This window comes from Hirundo rustica, chromosome 6 (assembly GCF_015227805.2).
Source record: "Hirundo rustica isolate bHirRus1 chromosome 6, bHirRus1.pri.v3, whole genome shotgun sequence".
Lineage (NCBI taxonomy): Eukaryota > Metazoa > Chordata > Aves > Passeriformes > Hirundinidae > Hirundo > Hirundo rustica.
In genome coordinates, this window is record NC_053455.1 from 10,100,028 (window position 1) to 10,123,709 (window position 23,682).

Sequence of the window (23,682 nt, forward strand, 5' to 3'; positions counted from 1 at the left end):
AGGTGCAGGACTGCCTGTGTTCAAGCTCCAATGTGGTGCAGCCGAGTAACCTTGGAGCTGAGTGATGTGGAAGGACCAGGGTGAGACAGGCCTGAGAGAAAAAGTCTGGAGCAGAGACACCTTGGCATTTGGGCAGGGGCTCTTGTAAAACTTGTGCACCCCCATGGGCAGGTCCATGCCCAGCCCTGCACCTTGCTGATCCCAGCCTTGCCTTACTGACCCAGCTGCCTGGCTTCACTCCAAACCTGTGCTGTCACAGCTGATCTGTGTGGCCAGCCCTGGAAGCTAATGCCATCCCATCCACAGGACACCCAGGACTGGTGATTTAGCCACAACAAAAAGCTTAAAGAGCCCTAACTATTGAGTAACCAATGACTGTGAAGCACACACAAGTAGAAAAACTGATGTGCAGAAAAGATGGTTTAGAATTCATTTAGAATTCCCTGACACTAATTACAACAGGAAGAAGAGTTCCCTCTGCTTACTGACAGAGATTGAGTGAATCTGTTTCTTAGGTTCCTAACCCAAACTATTGAAGATGTTTTTTGGTTTTGCTCTGAAAGAAACTGAAGAGTTTTAGAATTTTACTGAATAAAAGCAGCATCACCTGGGCGCTGGGGCCATGCCCTTGATGGATGTCAGCAGCAGCAGCTCCAAGGAAGCTGTGGAGATACCCTGGTGCTGGTCTGCACTAGGGCAGGAAGTGACATCCTGGGAAAGCTGCTTCCTCAGTGGCCCAGAACATCTCCTCAGCAATTCCAGGTCAGGAGACAGATTCTGACACCTCTGTGGCAGCACGATGATCATCTCCAAAATGAAAACCACAGCAGCCTGTCAAGCATGTAAGTAATCCCAACGGCATCAACAACTTTATAAACCTTAAGATGAAATTTAACCACACAGTGTTTCACAGATAAGGCTTAAAACAGCATTGTTTTAAAGCTGCCTTTTTTTTTTTTTTTTTTTTACTCTCTTTCCTTTACCTCTGGGTTTTCTGTTACAGAACGTCACAGTGCAGTGGTGCTGCCACATGCCAAGGAGGCAATCCTGAGCAACAGCCTCTGAGGCTCTTCGGGACTAATTAGTTTGAGAACACAGTTTGGAAAGACTAATGGGGGTCAGCTACTTTTGTTCCACCTCTCCTTGCCATTTCTGTTCACTGCTTTCACTGGGAGCGCAGAGGTCCTGGGATCTTCATTACAACTTTGTAGCAGCCCTCAAATGAAAAGACATTCATTACAGATAGCTACATTAACTACTTTTCAGAGCAGTACCTCTCTGTTTCAAACAGCAATGTTCAGAACTTGCACTACTGGAAGACACCCACATGCTAAGCATTATTTATTATAAATCAACTTTTTAAACTCCGTGGTACATCTGGACAACAACAAATCAACCAAGCTGTTTGATTTGGGTGGAGATTGGGATCTTTTGGCAAGCCTCTCACCCCGAGGAACAGATCTTAGAGGGGAGGAATGACAGCCTTGTGATAATGCCTCTTGCAAGGCAGCCGGGCAGAGGTGACCTCTGGGGGAGCACCACAGCACTGGCAAGGGAAGCCGTTACCACAGCAAGGTAAAACAAAAGAATTGAGCACATTTCTGTGCCTACTGCCATCCCTTCAAATCACTTTTCCCACCTTTAGTCCTTGCCTCATTACAAGCCCAAGCTGTGCATGTTCAGGAGCAAAGCGCAGACTTTTATCTAATACACGTCCAACCAGATCCAGCTGAGAAGGCACCAGCCTCTAGTGACAACTTGTAGCTTCTAATGGATCAAAGTAAAACCAGGCAATTTTCCTTCTTACATGCACAACAAGAGTCAGAATTTCAAACCCGGCTAAGGCTGCTGAGCCCCAAGCAGAGCTGGCAGCTGAGCACCTCCTTGTCATGCAGGATGAAGAGAAGCCGCTGCCAGAGGCTGCCAAGCTGCAGCAAAGCTCCCAATCTTAGGCTCCTGCGAGGAGATGGGAGTTTGTAAAGCCGAGGCCAATGAGACAAGACCTGCCACGGGAGCCTGCACCTGCCCAAGGGCAGTGTTCACACTGAGGTTTTCTAGCAGAGACAAGGCACAGCACCAAGTGAGGGCAATCACCCAAGACTGTTTCCTTCCTAGGTGCCAGAAGTCTACCTTTGAAGCTTGGAGTAGATTTTATCTGAACTCCAAGGTGCCTTTTGAAGATGTACTCATTATTTTTAACCATACAGCAGAGGCAATACATTCAAAGACTCACAAAACTTTTAAGTCAGACTCATTCCCTAAAGAAATAGTCACACAATTTTTATGAGCTGGTGGAATCATTGGTTAATAATCTGAGACAGAAACAGCAACATGAATGTGAAAACAGGGTCAGAAGTGTAACTCAGCACCAGGAATTCCACAGGGCAGCCTTAGCACTTCTAGAAGCTTCCACCATGACTGAAATTACCCTTTTGTGATACATTCTGATCCACCTGTGGGCTACTACAGACAAAAACTCTTCCCTGCATGCTCCCACCATGTTTTACACCAAATCTACCATCCTCTAGCTTTGGTATGACAGCAGCACTTCACTGACCCAATTTAAAACTTTTTTTGGGGTGGATTTATTTTCTAGTTTCCCTGCAGAAAGGGACAGGTATGTCTTGCTAGTCTTTACATCCTGGGGGGAAAATCAAACACCCAGAGATTATCCCTATTGCTGGCAGCCTGTATTTGCCATCAAGTCTGTCCTGAAATGGGACTGACCACCCCTGAAACAGTACTTTACTGGTGTCACCAGCTGCAGCAGCCAACACCACAAAAAATGTACTTCAGACAGAAACCTTCTGGTCACAAGAGTAACACTTATCAGGGTGTGCTCACAGCAGTCACAAAGGGAGGCATGTGCCTGCACCAGGAGGAACAGACGTCTGCCTGAGGTGTACACAGGGATTAGTAATCCATCTTCCAGGTTCCCAAACATGCAAGAAAGTGGACACTTTGAAAATACAGCCATTTTAAACCCGATGGAGAACAGATTTTCTTTAGACAAAAGAAACCAGGAATAAACCTGACTCTAAATTAAAAATCGTGGGTTTGTGTTACAGCAATAATAATCCATGTAAGACAAAAGGGCACTTGGAAATGCTCCATGGCTTTACCCCATTGTTCTAGTGCTGTCTGCCACAGCTGCTTGCGCCACCTGCAACACAAGATGCTGCAGAACCAAACCTGCAGCTCAAGGCTGTAATTATCCAAACACAATCTTTGCTTTTGTCCAAGTTCTGCCTGACGAGAAAAAGCAGCTCACCAAGGATGGCAGCCTTTATCTCTCAGAACTTCATACTGAATCCAACAAGAAAACCCAAATCTCAATTTTCTTGGCAGGCAGCTGTGAAGGGCAACAAAACACTCACACTTAACTCCCACCTGGCTAAAACCTTTCACACACCATGTCATACAAGGTTCCTGATTTTAATGGACCAGATTTTTATTTATCCTGTTTCTCAAGGAATCTTATTTCTCAACCCTAGCATTTAGCACACTCACTTCCAAAGATAAGCAGGTGAACTTTGGGGAATTCTACACACAAGGTGCCAGATCCCCTCTGCCCCTCCCTCCCCAAACTGAGGCTGGAGCTGGACACCACACAGCTGGGCCCATGGCATCAGCCAGCTCCTCAGGGGCAGCACACACCAACTGCAGCAGTAAAAGCTCCTGCAGCTTTAATCCTGGATTTGGAGCTGTTGAAAAGCACAGGAAAGGAAAAAACCCAAACCAAAACCCGACTCGTGCTGTGATTACCAACCTAAGTTTGTTTAAAAAAAACTCCAAGCCTCCAAAGATTGGAATACAGACAGCTGTCCTCTTTCAAGAAGTTGGCAGCTGCACACTGTTGATTACCCAACATTTCTTCTTGCCCAGGTTTCAGATTTCCACTGTTGGCAGTATTTAGGGTTAACATGGAGGGTTTTTTTGTTTCATTTAAGAAATTGTCATTGTGCGATCAGCTTTGCAAATTTCATTGAGCTGTGTAAATACTTACTTGGAAAAGCAATAAGGGGGTTGAGTCACAAATGAAGATTGACCAAAACCAAATCCTTTATTTCCACAACTGTATAAATGTGCTCCAAGTATGTGTCCAACACAAGTTAGAAAAACAAAATAGAACATGCCAGTTGCAAACTAGATCAGTTCACCGACGTGCTGACTTCCTTGGTATTAGGCTTAGTTACACAAGACCAGTCACAGTAAAAAGATACATTTTAGAGTACAAAGTAGCAGGATGTTAAGCCATTTCAGCTTGTGCACATACAAGTCACACTTCTGGCAGAAAATGCAGAGAAGTTTGCATTACTATGCTGGAAGCTATGTCGCATCGCTTTAAATGGCATCGATATCGATATCGTCATCTTTATTGTTTGCAGGCTTCACAGTTTCAACCTTAGGTACACTGGCAGTTGTGGAGTATACCACCTGTGGAGACAAGACACTTCCTTTAACTACAGCATCCTACTGCCATAAGCACTGGGTAATTCAACACCCAACCACCCTGCCAGCATGGCCACGAACCCCTGCTCTGTAAGGCAGGTGTGCAGTGCAGCTGGAGGAAGCAGCACCTCCTAGTCAGGAGCAGAATAACACAATACTGGGAGAACAACCAACCAATCCCTGTGTAAAAACACTCCCAGCCACAGCCAGCTGGAGTGTAACCAACAGATTTTACCTAGGCCTCAAATGTGAGGAAAATGGTCAGCTATTCCTTCATCAGCTTATTTAACAAACACACCTCCACTAACTCTTCTACAACATGGGACACGATGTCTGCTGCCTCCTGTCAACCTTGCACCACACGAGCTGCTACTGTGCATGAGACTGTCCCTAGAATGGTACAGTCCTGGGCTACCCAGGTGCAATTGCACTACAGTGATCTTGTGTAGACATCTGACAGCAATTAGCAACACTTCAAGCATTGCAAATAAGAGTGTTCCTCCTGTTCCCAACAGGCACAGTAATACCGCAAGTATCCATTTCAGAGGGCACTCGGACAAGGTTACAAGATTTAAGCATGCAGGAACAGCGCAGCCTTGGAGCTGCTGACAGCAAATGAGCCTTTCCTACCTCTATGTTTTCATCTTCATCCTCTTCTTCATTACCAGAAGATTCTTCTTCAGCTTCCTTTAGCCATTTAATAAATGGTTCTGCTTTGACACGGATTTCTTTGGCAAGCTCCTTTGAAACATATTTCTTTGAGGCCTGAAAAACAGACTTTGTGTGAACACTGAAGGGTTTACACCAGATTGTACCCAAATAGTGCCTAAACTGGAACTCTAATCTCACCCACAGCCCATTTTTCTGAAGGAGGATTCTTGCTGCACAAACTAAACAATGGAGAACCCAGACGCAATAGGTGACTGTTGTGGTTTAGAGCAAATTTGGGAAGAAAATATTTGGGATACAAGCATCATAAAATCACCCCAGGACAGCTACCTTCAGATATTTAATTGCTACAGTACATTACATACTGCCCTTTACCTTTTCTGCCCAGCCAAGGATGACTTCTTCTTCCAGAAGATCTGCATCATACATTTCCTTCAAAATATGTGGTATTTTTGAAATAAGCTGAGCCTGATGCATAGCTACCACACACTCGAAGCCATGGAGAAGGTACCTCTGAGCTTTTTTGTTGTTGTGGCAGAACTAGAATTGAGATAGAAGCCAAAGTGATTGAATGAGCTTTTTTACCCTCTCTCCAGACTGAATAGAGGAAGCAACTCTATGAGATTACAAATTTACAATAATTCATGCTATCCTTCCCAGCAATTCCCCCTAGCTAAGGGGAAGTTCAGAAATAAAACACTACAATAAGTCCTTCCCCATAGTACCCAACAACTGCTACAAAAAACTCCAAACAGTTGTCATGATGAGCGCAGAAGAGATAGCTTACACGAAGGAAGTGACGTCTGTATTTTCTGATTTGTTCACGAATCTTTTCGTCAAAAAGGACTTCGGTGAGAACAAGCGGGCCCATAGCCTTTACATCCAGTCTCTCTGCTTCTGCTACAATGTCTTTGTCAGAAGTATCGATGACACCTTCTTCCTTCTTTTTCTACAAGGAAACAGGTAGAGAGAGAAACATCTTAATGCCACTTGAGGTCTGCATTAATGCTCTTTGCAGTCATCCCTTCCCACCACTGCCAGAACCAGTACTCTGCAGAAGCCTGAGCAAGTTCCCCTTCGTTTCCTTACAAACACTGTGTACAATTACATCAAGCCACCAACCAGAGAAGAGTTACCTTTACAAAATCAAATAGTAAGTTGACTCTCTCCTCTATAGTCCTTTCCAGGTCTTCACTAAGTGTGAGGTTCTTCGCATGGTCACTGATTTCATCCATTCTACGCCTCTGAGCTTCTTCTGTTGTGTCCTCACCCCAGTCATCATCATCCTCCTCCTCCTATAATACAAAACAAAAATAAGAGATCCATACAATTATTACTGCAGGCTTAGCATTACATGAAAATAGAAACGATACAGACTTGACAGCATTTTTCTAAAACTAAAGAAGTGTTCATAGTACAAATAGCCAAGTCAAAGATCACGGAGAAAGTCAAGTAATGGAAGCTGGACTTAATTCTACAGCCATCTGTAGAGCTACTTGAACTGCAGTTTTACCACTCTACCTAGTACACAGGAGACAATTCAGGTGCCTGAAAAGGAGTAATAAAGGACAGACAGCTTTCACTTAGCAAGGAGCACAAATGCTGGTACTGATGAGCTGATAAAGCTGCTATAGAGAAAAATCAGGGACTCTTCTATTCCAGCATTAAGTTCTGGACACAGTAAGACCTTTAGGCGCAATGTTGACCAGCAAGGAATGCCAGTGAATTCAAAGGTTTAAATCTGAGCAACACACCACACACCCTTATCTCCCCACCTTCCCTTCTACTTACCACAACCTGTGGAGGAGTAATCTCCTCTGGTGGTGGGGGTGGAAGTGTCTCATTGCTGGACACAGAACCATTCTCTTTGTCCTTGCCTTTTCTGTTCTTCTTCTCCTTTTCTTTCTTTCCTGTACCAGTGTCACCACTTTCTGCAAGTGAATTTTAATGTTTTGTTCTATGAACTAGAGCAAACTAAGAAGTTCCTGCACCTTTGCCAAATCCCCAAGTGGGTTTGGATGCCTTCATTAGTTGCAAGTTATGGGTAGTACCCATCCCCAAAAAACACTGAGGGAAGATGTACATTTGGTGGGCAAACTCCCAGCTGCAGTCCAAGTCTTCTTTGTCACCAAGATTGTCCAAGTCTATATAACAGGTGACCTCACAAAGCAGAGACCCCTGGAATAGGTTAGACTTTTCTATTCTAGCAAGCTTAAATTGCAGCAGGCAATTAGATGCTTACTACAGAGTGTTGCTTGCACAGATTATAGTTTGTGTTTTCTAGTTTTTACTTCCTACTGTCATGAGCTACTGCTAACTGGCTTCCTTCCTTCCAAGTTTTGTCCTGCACAGGCAAATTTAGCTTTTAACTAATAGCTCTACTTGGGAAGGACACTTTGCAAGAAAGGACATTACCAGAACAGCTCCTGCATCTTGATCCCCAAACATATTCTAGGAGTATGCTGGTGCCATTTTACATCTCCATTAGATGTGAGCTATTTGTTTCTCTACTTTAATAGCACCACTAATACAGAAATTCTCTTTATCCCTGGAAGTAAGGAAAGGCACTTACCAGGTGGGTTTTTGAGAATGAACGTGCAGAGTTTATGGTTTGTGTCAAGCATGCCTCGATAGCCACAGGCTTTGCAAGAGTTACCTATAGTTTGTTTCTTAGGATTGACATGCTGTTAAGAGAGAACAACCTCCAGTTAATTTACCACTTACACAAAAACTCCATTAAAGCCTAAACCTGATGTCTACTCTACCATCTCCAAATGATTAAGGTGGAGGTTTAAATACTTTGTATCACCCTCTAAAGTTTACTAAAGTTTAGAAGTAGCAATTTATCTCAAAAGTTATGAACTGTTGGAGATGTAAAGCCTTTCCAAAGTGTGCAAGAATGTGTACCTGATTTCCTGTTCCTAGATACTCAAGTCTGCTTAAAACTTTGCACCACTTCCACGAACACCTAATACAGTGTTTCCACAGGGTAACTGTTAATGCACACAGAGAGCACTCACCAGATCAGTTTCAGGATTCTCACACTCAGGACAGAGAACAAATTTTTTAATGAATCCATCCAACATGTCTTGCAGCTTATTCGCCTCATGAGATCCATTGACAATGTAACGGTCATTCTTAACATCAAACTGGGTCTGTGCTCCCAGCTCACAACCAAAAAATTTGGTAGGATCTGTAAAGGAAGAATTAGAGCTACTACCACATTCATAACTTTGTTTTGATTCTTAAACAGTGAGTAAATAGGCTACTGTTTCTTTTTGTCCATTATTTAATCCTGAGATAATCCCCTAATCTTCTCACAAATCTTTAAGGAACAGTAGTAATGCTTTATTAGCTAATTAACACTACCACTTCAAACACAAAAGCATTAAAAGACGCTGTGTCATTCCACACTACTACTTACACGTTGGAGGCCGATTAAGCGCCTTTGCAACGTCAACCATGTTGACTATAACCGTCTTTATTCCATTTCCTTTGCCCTCCACCTAAAGAAAACAAACAATGTTTCAAGGTTAAACGCTTACAACAGCCAAACCCAGTCCGCACTTCCCATTTCACTACACCAAAATTCTGCTTTGAAGTGCATCTCCTTCCCACACCAAAGCACACTTAGTGTGGACCGAAGGAGCGGCCAAGCGTTATCCTGACCTCTTTCCCTGCCCGGGAGAGCACTCCCTGCTTACAGCTGCTGAGGAAATTACCTTGGCAATCAGACGGGGCATTTTGTAGCGATAGAACTGATCTGAAACACTGCGGTTGACGTTGACAGACATTTTGCCTTATTAGTAGCTTTATCAATAAGATGAAGAGATCTTTGATTGCAGTTTTTTGGTATCTTCTGTCTGGAGAAGACGGGATGACATAAACGACTGCAAGAGTTCTCGGTCTCTGACATGAAAAAATTTTCGCCACTGAGGCTGTAAGGTTCTTGCTTGTATGCTATGTTTCCCCAATACAGGTACCAGTGGCTGCGCAACAGCTCTGCAAGAGTTAAAAAAAAGAAGAAAAATTAAGTTTAGCTTAATGTACATCAATGCACTCCTGCTAAAAGCTATATAAGGGATTATATCTAGGGTGAGAAAAAGGGAAAAGTACATTTGTTATGCTACGGCTTTCTTCAACCTATGGAACTGAAGTCCAGCCTTGGCTTGTACTGCTAAAGAACTTTAACTGCACCACAAAGCTTTCCACCCTCTATTACTACCCTAAAACTGAACAGCTTACAACTACTTTTTTATACAATTATCTCCAGCAGGAGTTCTGGGATCACTAAGGAAGGGCACACTGATTTTTTATGCAGACCAGTGACTTGCACCATAAGGGTCATGTGATATGGTTTCAGGCTGAAGGGCACGGGAAATCAGGAGAAAGATTTGGAAATCCATTTCAAACTCCACACCATAGCATGAACCTATTACAGAAACTGAAGTTTGCCAAAATGTTGAGAAATGTAAGTAAGATGAAGCAGCAACAATCTGTAGCCCAACATAGTTTTTACGTGGCTTACCAGTTTTTGGATCGGAGTGGAAAAGAGTTGAAAATTACGTAATTCTCTCTCACTTATGGATTCTCATAGCAGCTTCTGTTGAGTTCTGACTTAACAATAAGCCTGATAAAGTCTGACAGAAGTTGCTTCACTGTAGAAAGCCTAGCAATGCAGAGGTACAGAGCAGTGCAGCAGCTTTTCCAGTTGATTTTTTTCTTGGGGGAAGGGAGGAGGGGGAGGAAGGGGAAGGAGGATGAATCCTATTATTAACGTTGCCTTGAGCAGTATTTACATATTTAAATTAACACGTGCCTCTATAATCAGATCTAAGAGTACTTAAGCCACAACTGGTTGACTACACAGGCAACCCTGACTACAGAGCATGGCTATTCTGACACGTCATCATGTTGTTATCACTAATGACAGAAGTTAATGTGTTGACACGTTAAAAAAGCGTTCTCAGTATTTACGCGTAAGAGCGTGCCTATGGTGCAACACGATCCGAGTCCTTCTGGTCAGGCTTACAACTTCTTTACACAATAAGAACACAGACTTGTACGCACCTTGCGTTTTTATTAGCCCTGATACAATTTTACCCTTCCTCAGCAAAAAGTACACGGCAGACTGTTTTAAACACACCATTTCCCTCCCCAGGATGTCTAAAAAGAGCCACCACGTAACCTGACCACGCGTTTGCAGAAGTGGTGAGGAAGCAGCTCTCTCGGTGACCGAGTTCCCAGACGGAGCGTGCCGTTTTTCCCTCCCTCCAGAGCGCAGCATTTGTCTGCTGCAGGCTGAAGCTCCCTCTCCTGGTCCCTACGACACCTCATCCCAAGCGCCTCCCCCCGCAATACGCCGCGCACGGAAGAAAGAGCGGGACGGCAGACCGACTCCCTGCCGCACAGCGCCGCGTCCCCGCCCCGCTCGCGGTGAGTCATAAATGCAGCAATTAAGCCCTGAGTCAGCGCCGGGAGCCACGGGGGAGTCACCGCCGGCCGCGCATGCGCCGCGGGACGGGGGAGCTCCGCCGCCCCCCCACCGCCCGGGCCGCCCCCCGAGCGCCCCCCGGGGCCGCCCCTCGGGAGCGGGGGCTGAGCGCTGAGCGCCCCCCCCCGCGCCCGGTGGGAACTGCGCCACTGCCCCCCCCCGGCCACAGCGCGGGAGCCACGGCCCCGCCGCCGCCATCTTGTCTCGTCGCATGGCGGCGGCGAAACGAATATAAATAAATAACTTAAAATATAAAAGGAAGCCCCGCCGCGCTCCGAACACAAACAATAACCCCACAGCTGAAGATCTAGGGCTTTTAGACTTGAATTTTGTTGTGCCTTTTTATGTTGCTTGTTTCCCTTCCCCCCCGCATTACCTCTCTTCCCTCTCCCGTCAAAGTCCCGGACGCTTCGTTACACAAAACCTCTGCAAATACCCGCCGTTTACCGACGGCCTGAGGCCCCAGCCCAAACTGCTCGCCCGCCTCCCCCGCCCTCACCTCGCTGCCTTCATCCGCCCCAGTCCACTACTAATACTCACCGTTTTCGTCCAATAAAGACATAAACCCAACGCTGCTCGCCCCGGGCTGCGACGAAGCCGATTGTGAGAGGAGAACACGGCCGAGGGGGCGCTTATATCCAGACGGAGAGGGAGGCGGAGGCGGACGCCGCAGCCTCCGGGTCCCGGCGTCCTGGAGCGGGCGGTATCACCAGGGAGAGCGGTGCCGGGCAATCTGCGGGCAAGACACAATCAGGAGCATCGTTAGCGGCAGCACCTGTGAGGGAGAGGGAGGAGGAGGGGGGGAAGAAGAGGGAAGGGGGGAGGGAGAGGCGGCGAGAAGCGCGCAGCTGAAGCAGGAGGGGCCGGCGGACGGGACCCGGCAATGGCTGCCCCGTACTCACCTCTAGAATGTTCTCGCTCCAACTGAACAACGCCAGAGCTGGGATCAATCAGCCAGCGGTGAGCCCCGCCCCCCACCATCGCTATTGGCTCGCCGCTCACCCCGCGGCGAAGCTATTGGCTAAAACCCTGCCGCTCCTCTCACCTATTGGCGAAAGCCACCATCAATCAAGGCTTTGCCTCCCTCCCACGTGCCCTCCCCCCGCCGGTGCCCCAAAGGACATCGCGTCTACAGCGACAGAGTCTCGCGAGAGAGCGCGGGGCGGGGGGCCGGTGCTGCGCGGGCCTGGCCGGTGCGGCGGGGCTGAGGCGGGGGCTGAGGGGTTGGCGGGGGCTGAGGGCGCTCCCGGCTTCTCCCGGCCCCTCCGGGCCCTTCCGTCCTGCCCAGTGTGCCCAGACCCTGCCCCGGGGGTGGCGAGCTACTCCCGGGAGGGCAGTGACCCAGTGCTTGACGTCTCAGCAACTATGTTACAAGTAATAATACAAGTAATTTAAAGCAATTAAGTTGCTGAATAAGTTGCGTTTTTCCGGCAAAGCCGGCTTTCGGGCTGTGGGAAAGAGCCTGTTATTTAACTCCAGAGTCATAAAGGCTCAGCGTTGGGAGGCTCTGGGCGCCGGAGCTGCCTTATAAAGGATGACCCAAGTGTCTTACGCGTGTAGCCTGTTCTTAGTGGAAAATGCTGCCAGTCCTACGTAGCTGAATTGGAACCCGGAATGAAATGTGTGCCTGGATTTATTTTCACGTAAAAAGCAGAAAACTTACATCCTTTCTTCCCTGTGACTTGTTCATTCCCACCTTCTTCCATTTACACTCCTCCAGTATCACAGGAATTGCATGTTTTGGGTATTTTAGAGTGCCAGTAATGTTCAAGTGGCAAAGAACTTTCTCTTGACTTTATGAATTGAGCGGGTAACCAGCTCTCTTACACCTATAAACACTCCCCAGCAGAGCAATGCTCCTCAGTTCCTGTCACTTTCTTACTCAGTAATGTTGTAAAGCTTCTCAATGGCTCTGTGGGAGTATAGAGGAAAAGAGGGGGAGCGACAATAAATCTAGTAGTGACATTAAATAATGCTATATACTCTAAGTCTCTTCCTGCCTGAAGTTAGTTTTGACACACAGATATCACAATGTGATATCACATTGGTGTGGTCCAAGGAGACATCCCTCCTGTTGAGCAGTGAAGTAGTTATTGAACATTTGTGGTCTGATATGTAGAACTACACTCAGGAAGGTGCCTGATAAATGAGGTTTTCTTAGAAGTCACAGAAACAGGGCTACTGCCACTTCCAGTAGCACACAGCAACAATGAAAAATCTCGTTTCCTCAGCTCGAGCAACCAGAGATACATGTTAAGCACATCTTAGTACTTTCTATCAAAACCCTCATTGTGGCAGCTGCCCTTGCTACGTGTCTCCTTTCAGTATATGGAATAGCTGGTCTTTCTAGCCGGGACACTATTCTGTAAAGCATCATGGAATGGTTTGGGTTGGAAGGGACCTTAAAGATCATCTAGCTCTAACCCCTCACCATGGGCAGGGACACCTTCCACCAGACTAGCCACATCCTGGCCTTGGACACTTCCAGGGATGGAGGGTCCATCATGTAAGTTTGTCTTGCACTTCACTATCAGCATTTGAAAAAGGTAAAAAATCTTCAGGGTATGTTAAATGTCTCCTTGATAGATACACAGCAACACTTTCTGAAATGAGAGAGAGTGTCAGGGCAAAATAAGGAAGCATCGCCAAAGTATGTGAGGCTTGGCAGTTACCACCAGGGAAAAAAGTCATAAAAAAGTGGGAGGTGAGAAAAGCACAGCAGGAAATCCTTTGCTGTGAAACTATGTGGCACATGGAACTTGCTAAATGCCTCTTGTCTGAGGCTTTAGCTCGGCGTTAGAACACCTAGGGGGTTAATAAATTAGAAGTGAGGGGCTGGGAAAGAGACTCTGGATTTGGTGCTATTTGACATTAGGAGTAACTCTGAAATAGTGAAACGATTAATAGCATAAAGAAAGATAGTTTTAAATATACTATATAAATTGACAAAAATTAAAGAAGTAGCTTTTAAGATGGTGTTTCTTCTGCAAAAATCATGTCTCATCCAGGTGAAGTCACATGACATTCTCCTGTATTATGCAAATCAGACTAAAATTGTGGATTATTGACTACATGGTGCCTAGTTGTTGTTTTTTTCCTCAGCAGAAAATTAATAATTAATTACTATTAAATGCTGGATCCCAATTTTTTTCCCCCCCCCCCGAATCTTAATATTTACAGTTTATTCATTTTAACATTTCATGGTATGGACAAGACAGAAAAATATTTTCTCTCCTCCCACTTTAAAATGTCACAATTTCATTAATCCTGAAGTTGATAGTCCACTTTGCTTGTGTGACCTTCATAATACAGACTGCTTGTGTACTTTGCATTTTATTGACAGAAACTATGTAGGTTTTACACATACTTTTGTAGGTACAACATTTTAAATGACATTAGTAAGTCAAGTTTTGCAAATGGTTTCATGTCTAAGAATAGGAAATTTTCCACAGTTGAATTTAGGGTTCATTTACTTACCACAGAAATGCTTTATTATTGCTGAGTTCAGCCTTGAACAAACTGAGTTTGCTCTGTGTTGCCTTAGCCAGTTTTTATTAGAAATAACCGAGAGTCAACGACTGTGACAATGAAGCAAAATCAAAACTCTGTTGAAATTCTTAACATATTTAAAATGTTCACTATTTGGTTTGTAATGTGAACAGTTAGAATGTGTCCTTTTAATCCCTGATTGGCAACTTGATGTTCTTCTGTGGTTTATTCAGTGAGTTTGTCCTCTGTCAGTTGTGCAGCTGGCTGCAAATGTAACCCTAATTCAGTGCCCTCTTGGCAGCCTTGGCCTTGAAGAATGTTTTGTCTCTGCTGTGTGTGTTATCTCCCAGTGGCTGGGCCAGAGCTCTTACTTCCTCCCGTGCAGGCAGGAACATTAGCACCTGAGTAAGGGATTCCTCCTTGTGCGGTCCTCAGGGCTTTGGCTGTAATTTCAGGAGATGGAAGGAGGGCTAAGCTTATCTATAGTTGCGTGGAATAGCAACAGCCTTTCTTCTTCATATCTCGGCAATGTGTAGAGAAAGATTAATTATTTACATGTCACATTGGAATAGGTAACCTTTAGGGAAGGGTGGGTCCGAAATCCATCGGGATTGACACTAGACATTGATCAGTCACAAGGGCAGAGGTTAATTCTGATTTTACTGTTCAGGAGCTTCATAGTCATTTCTGTCCGGCATCTCACTGGCCATCTTAGGGAGGTTCACTTTGTGAAGAGCTTTTCTTTCCATGCTCTGTAGCACCATCATTCCTGTTAGCTATTATTAGTAGCTCAGGGATTAGTAAACAGAGAAAAATATGGGACCAAGCGTGTGATGTTAGACACACATACAACCATTATTTATGGTAGTTATTTTTGTTGCTTCTATTACTATACAGAAATGTTAAAATCTCCCAGGTAGTGCCTGGGTCTGAGTACCCTGAAAGCGCTCAGTGTCAGCTGAGAGCATGAGCTCTGCCCCAGATCTGGTCTTGTCACCAGTGAGGTACCCTGTGCCCTCCCTCTTTCTCCTCCAGTGTATGTCTGTCTATACAGGGGAATCACCTCAGTAAGGAGAGGAAAACACCTTCTCTGCAGATATAAACCAGTGTTTGATAGCAGTGAAGTCCCTGCCTTGGAGACTTATCTTTTCTCTCTGTGTCTCAGCAGTAAGTGGAAATGCTGGTGATAGGAATCAGGGAAGCCGGGTTTTCTCAGTTTGTCCAGGGAGCAGCTTTGGCTACCGGCCTAACTGGCAGCCGCTACCATTATCCAGCAGTTGAGTGCCTGTAGTTGGCAAATCTGCCTGCTGCATTTATATGGTTGCTGAAAGAAGTGGATGTGGAAGATAAGGAGTCCCTGGGAATAGAGCTTCCAGCTGAGAACATGCTGTCAAAGCTACCTGCCTGCTCATAATGCCCATTAGTAACCACTGCATTTACATTTCCCTGCTTCTTGTCATAGTCAAGCTTCAGACATCAAGATCTGGCTGTGAGTTAAGTTAAACCTCTCTTCCAGTACCATTTTAGCAATTTGCATTTCCATTTTGTTAAAAGAATCGCTCAGGCCCTCTGCAGCTGTTGTGCTTTGTCAACAGCTCCACAGATTAATCCTCCTTCATCCTTCTTCTTTGGCTTCCGATAGTCTGGCAACCAATACTGTGATTATCGGTATAGATTTCCCAGCAGATGTTAATTCTAAACAGTAAAAAAGAGTAATGAATACTTAGAGTTACCTTTTGGCTTTCTACTTTTCCTGAGGGAAAGGTGTGGTAGCCGCTGGTATAGAGAGCCTGTCTCCAAACCTCCTCCCAGTCTGGGGATGCCCTGGGGATCTTAAGTGGCCTCACAGCCCTTCCCCTGTGAGCCAGAATGTGGCTGCTGATCTTGTTTCTAAGGGTCTGCACTGCTGGGTGCAGCAAGTTCTGCTCATCTCTTCTGCCCATTTGAGCATGGAGGAGTTTCTTTGCTGTAGAACAATAGAAGGGCATTGCTGGGCAAGCTGAGGTTTGGAGGCAGTATTGAATCCCACGTAGGGATTAAGTCTGTGCTTCTGCTGGCAGATCTAAGAAGAGGATAAGGCATCCCCCATGCTTGTGCTGAAAGGAAAAGAAAAGCCAGTTTTGAAGGCAAAGAGAAAAATTATGTTCTCCAAAACAAAATCTTTGAAGGCGCTGCTTGGCCGGTAATGCAGTGCTGTGCATTTGGAAACAGACAGAAACATCAGAGAAATTATTTTTTTCTCATAAATCTGATTTTAAATCCCAAAGAGTTGCCTCTCTTGCAATGTTGAAAGTATTTTGAAGGGAACTACAGGTCCTAGAGGATAATGTTGAATTTGTACATCATAGTAGAGAATTTGCTGCTTGTTCGGTATGTTTAACCAACAGCTTGAGTACAGCTGGTGCCAGCTCCTTAATAAAAACACAGGGATTACCTTTTGTAATGAAGCAAATAATACATGACTGCCATGCAGTGCCAAAGGCTTTGAATGCTCTAGTGGCTTGCAGCTCAAATATTTATATTACTAAAGTAAATTATTTGTCAAACTGCAAAACAAAGCAGGGGTTGGTACTTAAATAGGAAAACAGAGGCAGACATTTTGTCCTATGGTTTGCATATGTATGTATGGTTTGCAAGTGTTATGTATGCTTAGGGTACTACAGACTAGTAGCAATATTAAATAGCTAATAACGCACATGGTTTCCAAGAGTGCTGTAAGTCTGGTTTTGGCCGGTGGGGATCCTTTGACACCTAATAAAAGCTGACTTGAAGCACAATAATGTCTCACTCTACCTGTGAATGTTGCTGTGTTTGGAATTACACAGGGGGTTCAGGAACAGGTAAATGGTGCTGAAGACACAGGCAGGTGCATATTCACACACAAACACACTCACTACCGCTGCATAAATTTTGTTTGTTTAAGAAATGAGGCTTAATGTATCCTTGAATATGAATCCAGGTCAAACGCGGTGTTAACTGTAAAGTCTAACATGATTTTATTGACCTAATGTAGACTTTTGGTTTTGAGAATTACCCCGAAGACACTGAAGGGAAAACTTTTTACAGGGATTTTACTGCCTTGAATTGTTTCCAAAATAAATTTTTCATAAGTCTTAAGACACACGGTTTGGGCAGTGAAGGCTCAAAGGCATAATGTAGGGTGAATTTTCCCTGAAGCTCAAGGGTGTTATTTGAAGAGAAAACATCTTACCCACATTGGCTGTTTTTGAGCTTTTTACTTGAGATAATCTTGGGATATAAGATTTCCTGAAACAGCTCTTTTCATAGAGTTGAAGGGTCTAAAATAAATGCTAATGATAAAATGATTTATGGCTACCATGCTCATCTGGGAAGCTGTGGCACCCACAACTGAATTACATTATGTGGTAGCTGTGAATATTTTGACACTAGTTCTTTCAGAAGACGATTTTAGGATTCTGAAATGATTGTGTGCATGCAAGTGAGATCACATGTATAAAGATTTATTTGGCACTTAGCCTAATTTATACTTGTTTCACCAGTGTCCTTATGATGCCTTTTTCTTAAGCCTTATTTGCACAAGTAATTTCAAGCAAGGTTGCAATTTTGCTTCAGTTCCTGATGAGACATCTGAATAAGCTGCAACTTGTTGTTGTATTGTTCTCCCTGGATTTTGTATCATCTATGTCTTCTTTGCAATAAATGACACAAAGTAGGACTTCCTGAAGTTCATTGCAACTACTCCAACCTCTAAAAGATGAGATACTCAGAAAATATGCTGGCTGTTTTCAGTGTTGTTTGCTGCATCTCACCCACAGCCAGTTTTTAATCATTCTCATGAATGATTTACTGTTCGCTTTCTATCATGTTACTTTTTCATTGTTGCCTCTAGCAGAAAAAAAGCTTTCAAAGGGATCTTTAGGGCTTAATGTATTGTTTGTCCTAGATATTTGGCATGACTTATTCAGAAATGTGTAATAAATACACATCTCCTCTCGTTTCTAAAACATATCCTTGTACTAGCCCCTGTGAAGAAAATTAACTCTACCTGAGCTGAATCCAGCACAGACATTTGGCAGATCAATGGATGACCAGGTGATGGATGAATAGTCTCTTCTACATGAAGCTAGGGAGGGTGTGTGGGTGCCAATGGGATCTCAAAGGTCCTGTTTGAATACATGTGAGCTCATTCATGTCTGTGGAGATGCAGCATTTTATACCAGTGGATAATGTGCTAGCTTAACTCAGAGACATGACTTCTTAGACAACTTTTCTGGTATGGCGTTGAGCACATATCCCTGCTTATGGATATAACACTTCTGTCTTCAAAGGCACATGCTTATAAATGGTTGTTTTTTGTAAATGGCTATCCAGTTCTTTTGATTGGTTGCACCTAATGTGGCTAAAGAAAGCTTTTACTTTCCGCCTTGCCTTTTTTTCCCCCTGGTGCACTGAGACAAGTACTGTGACAAGGGGTTCTGATAATTTAGTCTATCTGCTTTGAGGGTAAGCCTCTGTGGGGGTCTATGTGCTCTGAAGGATGTTTACTAGCAGAGATTTGATAAAACTTCTTTTTGTTTTATAGATAATGAATTGTGAATCTCAGTGCCGCTGCTGCTCCCACAGAGGCTCACAGTAAACAGCTGAGTCATACAGATGAAGTCTGAAATTTCTTCTCTCACAGATGTGATGGAGCCGCACTGAGATCCTTTGCAGAGAGTCCTGAGCTACTGAGTTCTGCACCCTGAAAAATATTAGGGTGGGCACAAGGGTGAACAGCTTGTCCCCTGCACCCTGTCCAGCTCTGTGCTAACTCTGGTGCTGAGGAGGCATATGCTGGGATGTTTGCAGGCAGATTGCTCACAGCTCACTCACATCCTGGAGCAGCAGGGAATCAGGCAAAGTAGTGGTGGGCTGCCAAGTCCCAACCTGAGGGCCAGGTTGCCTGAGAGTCAGTACAAACCTGCTATAGAGTGAGATCTTCTCTCTTCACTTAGGTCTTCTTTTACCCTAGCAAAGGTCTTAAAGGCAGCACTAAACTGACCTTGGTTATGGCAGATTCACCTGATTTTTGCCTGTTTACCTATCATGCTCCAGATCTGCAAATAGTGTTGTGTTTTCCATACTGATTCTAACATTCAGTATACCTCCTGAGAGATCTCTGGGAGACATGATGAGTGTTGAGGAGGTCTGTCTCTCCACACCTGTGAACTCTGCACAAGGATACTGCACAAAAGGCTGTGCAAAAGTATTCTTCCAAAGACTTGCTAATGAGAACACATGAAGCAAAGGAGAGTTAGTAGCCATGGAATTCCCACAGCAGTCTCTTTCATAACTGAGGACTGACGACTTCTCAACAAATACGTAAAAATATCAGATGAAAGAAAGTGACAGTCTTAAGCCTGTACTCAAGACCAGCTAAACTTCAACCATTTGCACTGACCACTTTTGAAAGCTTGGCATGCATTGCCTGCATGGGAGAGCTGTGCCAAAGCTGTGAAAAGCCACATATATCTTAACTTGTGTTCTGTGTTTTTTATCTTGTCCATTTCCCGCTAGCACTGACTGTACTTAAAGCTTTTTAGAGGGTCTGTCATTGTGCTGTCCATGCTGTTATGGCATGGACAGACAGCATTCTGCTCTTAAATCCTGCTTTGAAAACCTCTTCATATTATGTCCCTAGAAGAAACTTCTGGTTTGTTTATTTTGATTTGTCCTTGGGCTGTGGCTGGATGCCCAGTCATGGGCCAGGATCAAACTGGCTGACTACCAACACAGGGTAATTTGCAGCTCCTTGTGAGCAACTTCAGTTCATTTTGGCCGTGCCTCTGCAGCATTTCCCAGAGCCAGTCATCTGTGCTTCAGCTGATCATGGCGCAAGCTGAACTCTGGCTTGCCTGGCTGAGCCTGCCAAGAAAAGCATTAACTAAGCAGAAACAGTGTGCGGCTGGGGGCAAAGGTGGGCATGCATTAAGTATCCACATCTTGATACTAAAAGGATACAGCTACTATCTAAACAGGGTAAAGGGCACTGGGCAGGCAGGCAGCTGCCTGAGGTGACCCAGGCGTGCACGCCACGCTGCTTGCTGGGAAAGGCCTCTTTGTATTCCTGCATTATGCTTGCCCATTTTGAGTGAGATGCAAAACAAGTGCAAGAAAAAAAACCCATATGTCCTTGATGACATTCTTCTCTTTCTTGGCATTGGTTTGTTGTTGCTTAGAAAGGCCTTGAATGTGTCGGACCATAGTGTGTATCTCATGCCTAGGCAAAACAGAGATATTTGCACAGCTGGATTGAAGTTCACCTCTCCCTTATATACAGTCTAGGGGATGGAGAGGGTGTCTGAATGCTGAGAGACAGGATACAGATACTCGAGTTCTTCATCTGTGTTTAGGAAGGAGTGAGGAACAAAAGTGAGGAGAAGACATTTAACAATCACCTGCCCTTTTATCATCAGCTGTTGTCTGCCAGTATTTATATTGCTTCCCTTTTCCCATTTGGATTACAGCTTGACCATTGTGACATGGATTTTCAGACCTTATTTTGAACACAGCTAGTGCAAGTCTTGCTTTGATTGAAGCCCTGCTGTATCCATGAGTATCTCTCAAAGAGACAGGAGATGATTTCTTACCTTTTTTAGAGGAAAAGTCTTACTAAAGTTCTTGTACTTCACCTGGATATGCACAGTTCCTCTTTGTTGTGACAAGGCTTTACCTCTTCGATAAATTACTCCCGCCACAGGCTATAGACAACATTATAAAATTGACTTCACTTCGAGTTACAACTGGTTTTCTTATCAGACTGTCTTTCATATCTGTTTCTGCACTGACAAAATGGTGAGACTGTGGACCTAGAAGAAGTAATATTGAATGCGAGAGATAACAGTTCTGGGCTTCCCTGAGCTTTGACGGCATTCAGAAGTTTGGATGTACATCTTGACTTCCATGACTACTGAATGCCTGTTTGGCAAAATAGTTTTCTTGAATGGCACGTCCCGGATCTGTATGCAGCTCAGCACTGTTTGGTGGGGCTGTTTTGCAGGAAGAGATCATTTACTCCTCCTGCAGTGGGTTCAGATCCAGCCAAGAGACATGTTGGGTGCTGGTCTGAGGTAGCAGAGTCCTGTAGCAGTTCAGGCTGCTGTTAGTGAAAGGCAATTCTAGCAAAGTAAATGCTTATTCCTCTTAGTTGCCCCCTGCTTTGGTGTCTGGTAGTGATAACCTCTGAGCCCATTGGCATGACCGTAGCCTTGGTCACTTTTGGAAATTTGGGACTATACAAGCTCAAAACCTCTGCCTTTTCATGAGAAGGCTGAGATAAGCCCCACATCTGAGCTCCAATCCTGTGTCTTACATAGGAAAATTCCCATCTCCCATTAACTAAGGAGCTTTAAAAGTTAAACAAGAAGCCTCTTCAGACTCTCTTCTTTCTTTGTTACTCTCATATTTGTTCTCATTTCAGCTCCCTAAGGGGAAAACCAAATGTCATTCGCAGTTCACTGCTGTGTATTACATTTATTGCCCCTGTCTTGCTGTCTTTCAGAGCATGAACCCAACCAACCAATTTCTTATCAGTTTGACAGGCTGTGACTGTTGTCCTGGTGACCAGTGTAGTTGCACTATCATCATGTACAGAAGGCACAGGAAGAGATGCCTCAATGTGTGGGTGTAGCTGTGCCTGCACGTGTCATGCTAGGAAGCCACTGGGATACTGAAGATGAGATCCAAATCTTGGGCTACATATGTGAAAGATGAAGCAAAAAACAAAATGGAGAAGCATGCAAAGTTAATTGCTGTAAGAGAAGAAATGGGGCTGTGTGTAGGAGTAGCAAATGCTCTGCTCTTCTCAGCATCTGATCTATGTACCCTTAATTCAGTGCAGTTGTATTTAAGAGATACTTGCCTGCCAGCCTGCTGTCTTTTTCTACCCACTCCATTTCTCCCATTTCTTGCTTAGGTTTATGGACACAGGAAAGAATAATGTTAGTAACACTTATGAGTCACGTTTTCCATCCAGACACACCATGCTTAACCCATTCATACACATGTCCTTGTACAGCGTCAACTCGAGTTCACTAATCACTCACATGAATCAATCAGACTGATTTTTGCAGTGCCCTGTCACAGATTATCTCCCAGGTGCTGACAGAAAGCCCTGCTTTGAGCAGCATATGATCCGAATGGATGCCAAGGAAAAACAGATGGAAAGACATGGGCAAGGGAGCACAAAGAAATAGTGAGACATCGTTACTCAGCACATAGGCAACGGTGTCAGCACACCAGCTGCCTAATACTTGGGACAGCTTTTGCAGGCTACATGGTGTGTTCTTGTTTTAGTGTTGGCTGGTTCATGTAAATATCATCAGCTTTCAGCCATTGAAGAGAATGTGGGATGGGGTAACCAAGAAAAAACAGATCCTGGCTTGTACAGGCTCTGTGAGGTTCAGGGGATAAGAATTTATGCAGATCTTCTACAGGTGAAAGGATTGTAGGAAACCTGCCAGTTTCTGTCCTTAGTGGGGACAGCTTTAACCTGCTGAGGTGAAAGTGGGGCACAGCCCAGGGGGTCATGTTCCATGCATGGTGCCATGGTGTTGTAGCTGTGGTTGCTATGGGGAGGGAGTGTCTGGTTAATCCCCAACCAAGCTAATCTTCCACAGCTAATTGAGAATTGAATACATATCATTAAAATCTGGGTTTTCTGAATGTTCATTGCGAAGCATAATTCCACAGTCATCAACTGAGTTCTGCGCTAGATGCAAAATCATGGGAAGACATGTCTGATCTGCTGCCTGTCTTGTTTTGCTTGTATATCTATGCCCCCAGCATTGCCCTTGCCTGGGTTTGTTTATCTGTGACCTCCAGAGGCCTTGCAGCAGATAGGATACTCTGCTAGACCTGCCAAAGCTCTGCTCACATCTGTGTGTTCCAAACAGCCTGCGTGGGGGGCATTTCAGTGGGACACACTGCGGGCAGGAGCTGATGCAGCAGATCTGTCTCATCCAAGGCAATGTTTCAGGGCAGGCTGTGTTCCAGGGGTGGTCAGCAGGGAGAAGGGATAGGCCTGTGAAAACATTAGTCAGACCCTGTGCCAAGACTCCTGGTGGGATGTGCCACATCTTCTGGCTGAAGGATCAGAGCTCTGAGGACTAACGAGGAGAGGTTTAAACGTGTTGTGGGATTGAGCTTCTGTCATGTAAAATTCATGGTGCTGGCAGGCCATTTTTAATAAATAATTACCCTCTCTGAAGAAGACACAATGTCTTCATTTCATGCTTTTAAAAAAAGAAAAGAAGAAAGAAAAAAGGGATATTTAAAGAATGAGTCTGATGTGATTTTTAACTTGCTCTCACAGCAGCTTTGTACTGGAACAATATATGAATATTCCCGTGAGGAAAGGTAGCAGTGAGGGGAACATCACTTTGGTGAGAGGAGGAGATGACTGGTGTTGTCTGTTTAGCAGGAATAGAGGAGCTGCATTTCTCACCTCTACAACACCTTCAGCTTCTGGGGTGGCTCTGTGACCTTCAAAGACATCATGCATGGTGCTGGTGGGATACAGAGCAGGCCTGCACCAGCTCTCCTGTTACCCAGCTCCC

At 44.7% G+C, this 23,682-nt stretch overlaps 2 protein-coding genes and 1 non-coding gene across 9 annotated transcripts in view; 1 reads left to right on the forward strand and 2 right to left on the reverse strand.

The window, feature by feature from the left end:
* Positions 1-4,038: 4,038 nt before the first annotated feature.
* On the reverse strand, positions 4,039-11,704 carry EIF5 (eukaryotic translation initiation factor 5). 3 transcript variants are annotated; one of them, XM_040068038.1, is made up of 13 exons: positions 11,518-11,612; positions 11,156-11,348; positions 9,650-9,843; positions 8,844-9,123; positions 8,546-8,627; positions 8,142-8,314; positions 7,694-7,805; positions 6,913-7,052; positions 6,258-6,416; positions 5,909-6,070; positions 5,497-5,661; positions 5,083-5,217; positions 4,039-4,437 (listed from the first exon to the last, which is right to left on the reverse strand). In XM_040068038.1, exons 4-13 carry the CDS (start codon positions 8,913-8,915, stop codon positions 4,345-4,347), a joined length of 1,293 nt encoding a protein of 430 aa, XP_039923972.1. In that variant the 5' UTR covers positions 8,916-9,123; positions 9,650-9,843; positions 11,156-11,348; positions 11,518-11,612; the 3' UTR covers positions 4,039-4,344. The 3 variants fall into 3 exon arrangements, with proteins under 3 accessions (XP_039923972.1, XP_039923970.1, XP_039923971.1); XM_040068036.2 differs by lacking the exon at positions 9,650-9,843 and having other exon boundaries at positions 11,518-11,704; XM_040068037.1 differs by lacking the exon at positions 9,650-9,843 and having other exon boundaries at positions 11,156-11,526.
* LOC120754827 (small nucleolar RNA SNORA28) lies at positions 7,255-7,378 on the reverse strand. The gene has a single exon (XR_005701590.1). It is a non-coding gene; the product is annotated as a small nucleolar RNA SNORA28 (small nucleolar RNA).
* Positions 11,705-19,919: 8,215 nt separating the features above from the next.
* The window catches only part of LOC120754463 (exocyst complex component 3-like), a 41,302-nt gene continuing 37,539 nt past the window's right edge, over positions 19,920-23,682 (forward strand). For all 5 annotated transcript variants that reach the window (XM_040068039.2, XM_040068041.2, XM_040068040.2 and 2 more), the window contains exon 1: positions 19,920-20,042. In XM_040068039.2, the coding sequence (XP_039923973.1) occupies positions 19,955-20,042 (88 nt within the window). In that variant the 5' untranslated portion in view covers positions 19,920-19,954. The remainder of the gene's footprint in view (positions 20,043-23,682) is intronic.